General features: G+C 42.8%; 1 protein-coding gene across 1 annotated transcript in view; it reads right to left on the bottom strand.

Annotated features, from left to right (window-relative positions):
* The window catches only part of ube2j1 (ubiquitin-conjugating enzyme E2, J1), an 84,818-nt gene extending 76,225 nt beyond the window's left edge, over positions 1–8,593 (bottom strand). Inside the window, 1 exon segment of the mRNA XM_079646213.1 lies at positions 8,212–8,593. Within this exon segment, the coding sequence (XP_079502339.1) occupies positions 8,212–8,242 (31 nt within the window). The 5' untranslated portion in view covers positions 8,243–8,593.

Here is an 8,593-nt window from a genome sequence, read left to right on the forward strand (position 1 = left end):
TAATGTCTCACTAAAGGTCAGATTACTATTTAAGTGATTTATGCCAACTTGATTCATGATTTAATATAAAAAATGTGTGCAGCTCTAATATTGTATTTTGTAATGTTTGTAATTTCTTAAGTCTAACACAGAAACAAATTAAATAACTTTGTATTGTGTTTGCCTTAAAAAGGTCAGTGAGGAATTGGTCCAAAGTGATTTACCATAAAACACAAACTCCAGTAAGACTAGCACTATAATACAGTCATTCTGAAACTCTGAATATTAAAACTGAGAACTGAAACTTGTCAGCCAAGTTCCAACCCAATGGCTGTAAACAAACCATGTATGTATCTTTCTATATATACAGTATATGGCCTGAATGTGTTTGCATAACACTCATGTGTCTGTCCGAAGAGCAAGACTGGTACACCCGTAGGGCAAACATTACGCTTACATGTTGACACAGTAAGTACGTGATGATGATATGTAGCATGAACTCAAAAATGTTTTCTTTATGATACCATAACCTTTTTACATGTCTGCATATCATCAAAATTCTCACAAAACCCTTCAAGTCTGGTAGATGAAAATAATTGGTTGTAAATTCGTAACAAACCTTTTAGACCATGAACTAAGATAAAACCACAATCTGAAACCATGTGTCTAGGATGGAGTCTAGCTACCACATCCTGATAATTGATCCTTAAGTGAATGTAGCTTAAAACTGTTCTCCGTTATACTCTTCTCATACAACACTTTCCTATGATAATGCCAGTTCAGTCATTTGTCGAAGAATTTACCTACCTAATAAATTATTCTTTCTTTTGTGATTTGGAAATTCTGAAATGCTAAATGGGAACAACAAATAAACTTGTGTACAACAATTAAACAGGGCAACTTTTTTGCATACTCTGCTAGGAAACAATGAAAGTAGTAGTTTAATTAATTTTATAAAGTGTTAACTATATGCCAAGTCTTACAAACATACTAGTACAAATACGTTATTTTACAAAATCATGAAAATCCATTGCATTGGCAGAAGTTAATAAAAATTGGTGGGTGGTGTTCATGACATATCTAGTATTAGGGCTGAACAATTAATTGATTTTAAATCGAAATCGCGATTTTAAATGATGCGATTATCAAATCGCAAAGCCTGCTCCACATGTACCAGCCTTTGTTAACCAATCAGAAGTGGCCTATGATAGAAGGTGATAGACAGATTGATCCAATCATCTGCCAAGTATTTTGAAGTGCCTGCCCTTTCCAAATGGCTTCCAATGGAGCTTTCCTAGATGGTTTGGTGAAACCAATCATCTGATGCGGCTTTCACACCACAGGGCTCGACATTAAGGGCTGCCCGATGGCCCGGGGCCATCTAGTATTTAGCTCGGGCAATGAAGCCTCACCTGCTGGTTGCCCGATCGGGCAATCTATTATGCCAGTATTATGCAGCTCGCGGATCCAGTAATGAGTGACCCGACAGTAAAACTAAACATATCTATAACTAGTTTAGGTAGTTTGAGAGGTAATTCAAATAGCTACGTGTGATATTCTAACCTGAAGTGTGTGTTTTGTCCGCTCACCGCTGCATGTGATCATGCAGAGCTGCGTGTCGACTCGTCAGCAGCAACTGATCTCTCTCTCCCGTCAGATTAGACTTCACTCGCGTTTATGTCCATATCGATCAGATCCAGCTAGTTCTAGCTAATGATATGACTACCTGCTTATTAAAAGACACCTAAACAATAAGTGTCGCTATGCAACTGGGTGAGGCCACAAAGTATAGCGCAGCATTATGCATTTGTTTACATGCCCACCGGAACCCTGAGGCATTACCAACAGATCAACGCACAATCAACCCATACAGGACATCTCTTTCTCCACATTAAGTGTTAGACATTAGAATTAACTATTCTTGTCTGTCACATACTCTTCTTGTCTGTCACATAAGTGTTGCAACTGAAGCGGTATTGCACTAAAGGGAAATTATTTTGACCGAAGAGATTTAGATTTGCCTGCTAACGGGAACTCTGACGTCGCCATTTTTGTGTGCTTCGCGGATGCCCTCGGCTCCTCTCGACTGCTGCTCGGTCAGCTTCCGGATGAGGAGGCATTCGTTCGACCAACTTACAGTAGATAACATTACAAATATTTTTAACAGGGGCCATAATTAATGTACATAATGTTTGTTTTGGCAGTTACAACTGAATGTAATGTTTTCTACTTTTTTACATCTGGGAAGGCATTTGCCTTCATCAGATGGAAAGTGTCTTGACCAACAACTTAAGTATTTATTATAGCTATGCAGGGCATGCAAGCGAGCAAACCAGTGTGCGAAATACGGGGGGTCCGGGGGAGCTCGACCCCCCCGTTTAACACTGAGCCCCCCTGAAAGCCTCAACAGCAACATTTAGGGGGGGTCTGAAATTATAATATGTATTTGTCACTTGCAATGGTCACTAAAATGTTTTTAAGCCTACTATGTCCAGTATTCATAATTCAAAACATTTATTCACAAATAACTTCTATTTTGGCTGTCAAAAGCAGAGCCAGCCGCGTGACACGGGTACGCTGCGTGACGCGGACACAAATTATGCAAATTAGCCATGCGCGGCAAAGAGGAGAGAAAGACGTTACATTAGAGGACTCAAATGTCTAAGAGAAAGCTAAACCAAAGGGTTTCACTCACGCACTTTGGGTTCACATCCAAAAAAGTGACACCACGAGATGACCAAGAGACACCCAGAGATGATGCTGATGACGCAGCAGCTAGCACAGGACTCGCTACCAGAACCGTTAGCGAGTCGGGGGCTCCTGTCCCGCCCAGTCACTCCCCAGAAGGAGGTGAAGTTGAGGCAGAGCGCTCAGAAGACGCAGCAGTTGCGGAGGTAGCTGCTACTGCTGCTAGTGACTTTCCGCCGGGTGGTTGGACAACGAAGCAGGTGGGCGAATGGAAAGACCGCAACCCATGGCTTGACATTAAGGCTGGAAAGTTAGGATGCTTAGTGTGTAGGAAAGCAAAAACGTTGCTACTCTCAGAAAAGGGACCGGGTTTACACCTCTCGGAAGAATGGATCAATGGTGATGTTACTAGCCCTGATGCAAAACAGCTACGAAAGAAGATATACAAACACAGGGACAGCCAGGCCCACACAAGGTCAGTGGAAATAGTACAGATGAAAGACAAAGAAACCCTCCCAAACTGTTTCATTGATGTACAGTCCGATTTACTCAAGAAAAAAACAGTCTCGTTTAGAACAGCTTACACCGTAGCAAAGGAAAGGCTATCTTATAAAAAGCTCAACCCCCTCATGACAATGCAGGAGCTGAATGGAGCCGAAGTTGGGAATATCCACAAATCTGACCATGCATGCGCAGAAATAATAAGTCACATTGCAAAGGAAATGCGCCGCAAGTTCGTCTCTAATGTGAAAGAAATGGATTCAAAGGTATCAATCACAATTGATGAAAGTACCGTTCACGGTCGTCCCTATCTAATCATTTACGTAAGATGTGATGTCAGTGGTAAGGGGGATGTAGATAATGTTTTCCTGGATATAGTGGAACTCACAGATGGGGTCGATGCTGAATCAATTTATAACTCGATGATGGCGAGTCTATATAAAGCTGGAATGGATGATGACTTTTTGAAGACGCACCTAATAAGCATAGCCACCAATGGGGCTGCAGTGCTCACGGGAAAAGCCAGTGGGCTTGTCGTCAGAATCAAAAACAATTTTCCGAACGTGCAGTCTGTACACTGCCTGGCGCACAGACTAGAACTGTCAGTCAAAGATGCTCTTAAAGATGTGGGTGGCACTAATCGCTTTGAGATATTTATTTCACATTTATACTCACTCTACAATCAGTCAACCAGGAATTCCAGATTGCTGAAAGAAGCAGCGGCCGAGCTCAACATGGAAATACTGAAAATAGGTCAAATTTTCACCATCAGATGGGTTACCAGCAGCTTTAAAACAGTAAAAGCTGTATGGAAAGATTTCCCCGCACTAGCACTCCATTTTAAAACATCCAGTGAGAACGCATCACGTAATGATCTTGAGAGGCAAAAATACAAGGGACTTCTCAAGCACCTAACCAACTCAGGATTCGTGGAAGATTTGGCTGTCATGAAAGACATCCTGCGTGAACTCCAGAGCCTGTCTCTCAAGCTGCAGAGAAGAGAAATGACACTTGTGGACTCAAGTGTCCACATCAAACAAACCATTAATGTTTTGACCGCCATGAAGACGACCGGGGGGAGATCAACGAAGAAGGCTGAACAGGGCGTCTCATCGGGCTTTTTTAAGGACGTAGAGCTGACAGAAGGCAGGGGGAAAATAAAAAAGCCTCGTTTTTATGAATCGGTGGTTGCTACTCTAACCAAGCGCTTACCGGAGTCAAGCTTGGTCCAGACTCTCAAAGCTCTTGATAAGCGCTTTTGGCCAGGAGAGCGGGAAGACTTGACTTTGTATGGCGAACAAGAAGTACACCGTCTGGCTAAATCGCTCGGAGAACGAGCCGGGGACGCCGTGGGGCAGTTTAGAGACTAGAAATTGCAGGGCACTCCACCGGGCAAAACACTGGAACCGCTATGCATAGCAAGTCACACTTACCTCCCCACGTCTGCTGAGTGCGAGAGAGGCTTTTCCGCCGTGAATAACACCGACAACCAGAGCCGCAACAGGTTGCGCGAGGAGAGCCTGTCTTCGCTTCTGTTTGTGGACCTAAACGGACCCCCTTTGGACAAATTCGACCCAGTGCCGTTCGTGAAAAGCTGGATTAAAGCAGGACATCATCTCTCTTCTTCTTGGAAACCAGGATGGCAACGAGAAGAAGTCGAGCCAAGGCATCTTTGGTCTATTCTCACTTAAGGTAAAATACTATTTTTTCGATCTTTGCTGTGCATAAGATGAGCGTGTGCGTATGTCCTGTGTGGATTCCGGGGTTAAGAAGAAAAGCATAATTAGCCTTGGCGTTCAAGTTGGTGTGTGTGTGTGTGTGTGTGTGTGTGTGTGTGTGTGGGTGTGTGCAGGCCTGCCCCTCCCTACACGCAGATCACGCAGACTGTGTGTGTGTGTGTGTGTGTGTGTGTGTGTGTGTGTGTGTGTGTGTGTGTGTGTGGGGGGGGGGGGTGTGTGTGTGTGTGTGTGTGTGTGTGTGTGTGTGTGTGTGTGTGTGTGTGTGTGTGTGTGTGTGTGTGTGTCTGAGACCAGCTCTGCTCCCATTTCCTCGCATAGAATCGAAAACAGATGGTTCTTTAACGGTCGCGTATTCATTCATATGAACGTTAGAATATATAATTATTTGACAGCGCCCCGGTTGAGAAACGCTGCTACTACTGATTGTCTTGGATTGCATCCATGAAATATTGTATAGGCCTACTGCATATTGAGAAATCTTCGACCGGTATATTGCGCAATAAACGGGAGATGGGGACCCCCCGATTATTGACGGGTATTTCGCACACTGGAGCAAACACAAACAAGAACAAACAAACAAGTGAAATGAAGAATGAAATTGAACAATATAATATTGTGGTGGTTCATTTTATAATTCAGTCTAGAGAATGCACCAGACAGCATCTACAGTAAGACCCGCAAAATCTAAATGTTCTAGGGGGAGGCCCCCCAAACCCTTCGTGCCATTTCATCCGTGCGCATTTTTCTCAGGGTCAGGGCCATCTGTAAATTAGCTTAGATGGCCCACAGGGCTTTTCTGGTTCAGCTCCGGTTTCCCTTTTCTGCTCCCGCTCTGTTCACACCGCCCAGAGCTGCCGCTGCTGCGTCATAATGTCACCGTTTACATCGCTGATTTGCTCCCCAACGGCGTTACGGCACTCACAACAACAACAATGGGGGACTGCGTTGGGTCGATGATCGTGTTGCTTTTAATCACACGAAGCCAGATTAAATTAAATAACGACTTCTCCAACCTTATGCTTTTCTCCAGAGTGCCGTGGTTCATTGTTTATTAATGTGTCTCAGCGGCATTACCGACCGCTGCAGTGCTGGCTGCTCTTCCACAGGAGTTTATTCTCCTGTTAGCTCCCAGTTAGCTCACACTGCAGCGGCCGCTCTAAAGTATTCACTGTCTGACTGACACACAAGCAGCACATATCCCCAGTTCCCCTTAAGTGAATGTGTGTCAGTCTGAATTGATGCTGTTTGGCATCACAACGCTGTTATGAAAGTTTCTCTGGTATAAAATGGGTGATGTTAGCATAGCAACCGAAGCTAAACTGACTACTTGCTATTGCTATCCTATTGTGGCATAAACCGTTTTCTTCAGGCACATTTTACCGGCGTATTTTTATTATGATTCTACTTGTGATAGTCGGACACGACAGCCTGTGCAGCCCATGTATTGATTCCATCCGATAGCTGCTATAATACAAAAAAAAACGTCTGCCTCTCTCCACAATGATCAATAACAGCGAACGGATGATCAAAGTAAGGTACAAATAAACAGAATCACACAAAGCCTGGTTAGTGTTGCCTGACTTTATAAAGTGTGTTTATAAGCACTACTGCTTGTAGGCAGGCATGACGAGACTCTTCAGTCGACCCATGTTCAGGAGAGGTGGGTTTAGTTTCCTGCACGCCTCGACGTAAGAGAGACGTAAGCGACGCCGCCTCTTAGCTCCGAAGCTCTTGCCTCTAGACCAACAATTTTTTTGGAGCTGGAAGTGAACCGGATTCCGGAGCTAAGAGGCGGCGCCGCTGCGGTGTGAACAGGAAAAAAACGTACTGTTCAGGCTCCAGCTCCGAGCCGGAGCTGAAAACGCGTTGGTGTGAAAGGGGCATTAGTCAGGTTAGTAAGACTTTTAAGCAACCCACCGGAAGTTTCATGTAACTTTAGTTCTTTCACTCGTAGCTCGGGCTGCGGGGGTGCTAGAGACGGGAGCACGTTGATGCGACCTTCCTAGCCGGAGATATGGCCGCATTTTACAATAAACTTCCGTTGGGTCGCTTAAAAACAAATATCGCAAATCGAATCGCAATATTTGTCAGAAAAATCGCAATTGCATTTTTTCCCAAAATCGTGCAGCCCTATATGGTAGCCATTAAGATGTGCAGGCCATCAACAGATTCCTATTTGTTCAAGTGAAACAGCATGTTGCTGTGAAACATGAAGTGTTGCTACTGCCTGCCCTGTGACTCATGTGTTGCTAGGGAAAAAACTAAACTGTATATGGCTTAGTAAAGATCCTCTCTAAATACTAATATTGGTCGGAGGTGGAAGAAGTACTCAGGTTATGTACTTAAGTAAAAGTAAAAGTACTGAAGTGTAGGAATACTTTGTTATAAGTAAGTCCTGCAATCAAAATTGTTCTTAAGAAAAAGTACAACGGTATTACCATCTAAATATAATTCAAATACTCATTATGCAGATTGGTCCATTTCAGAATAATGATATGTTTTATAATGATTGATCATGAAAGTGTTCTCAAAGCTGGTAAAGGTGCAGCTAGTTTGAATGACTTTGTATACTGCAGGGTAGCTTGTGAATTTACTCCAGGTGGAACTAAAGTCTGATTTAACACTTGATTATATTTCACATCATTAATCCACATCTGTAAAGTAACTACAGGTATTAAATACATGTAGTAGAGTAAGTAAAAATAAGTCTGATTTGTAGTGGGGAAGAGTAACACAGCTGCAAATAATTGAATATATGTAAAGTCCCTGAAAAGTGTGCTTAGGTACAGTAATTTAGTAAATCTACTTAGTTACGTTACACCGCTGTTATCAATGGGTGTGATAGAAAACTCTGGCGTTTTCTATTTTAAACTAAATACAATGAAACATTATTTTGTAAATGGCCATGACTGCAGCTAAAGTTGACGTGTCCTAACAAAGAGATACGTGTACACAACGGGACACCTCGTTCTCTCTCAGCCCAGGAACAGAGCTATGCCAATCAGGTCATTTGGCAGCTATATTCATGTAGATGGTTTTCTTTTGAATACTAAATATTGCAAAACAAAGTATAACTTCACATTTGAAGTGAAAATAAACAATAAGAAGTACGGTCAATTATATTTAGTGGTCGGTTCGTGTCAGGGTGGCAATTTAGATTTCACATAATGTGTTCACATCTAGTAATGTAACGATATGTTAATTAATACAGGTCAACAATCCACTATTGTGTTTCAACGGTGTAGGTCATGTTAGCAAACTGTTAGCTACGGAACAGAAAGAAAACATTTAAACGTGAGCTTACCTGGACTCTTCAGGTTATATTTATTCTCCATACTCTTAGGTGTTGTTCACTGTTCAAATATAAGGTTATGTTTATGTTGTTAACTCGCAAGCTAGCTCCCAGCTAACGCTACCTACTTATCGTTAGCTACACTTAGCAGCCAGGTTAGCTCCCTTCAGTCCTCAAAATAAGCAGGACAGCTGAAACTGGAGGTCGTCCACTCTCCCCGATGTTCCGATGTGTAGGTAGGGTGGACGTTATTTGAATTCAGCTGTTGCGAGAATATTAAACATCTGTTTCCTAAGTTATCGCCTGTTTCGGTTTTAAAACAGCTTGTTAAATGTTATCCGTGTGACGTCATGTGTGGAAACGTAAACAGGAAGTGACTGAGTACTACTGCTTT

Source organism: Notothenia rossii (genome assembly GCF_949606895.1).
Source record: "Notothenia rossii genome assembly, chromosome: 8".
NCBI lineage: Eukaryota > Metazoa > Chordata > Actinopteri > Perciformes > Nototheniidae > Notothenia > Notothenia rossii.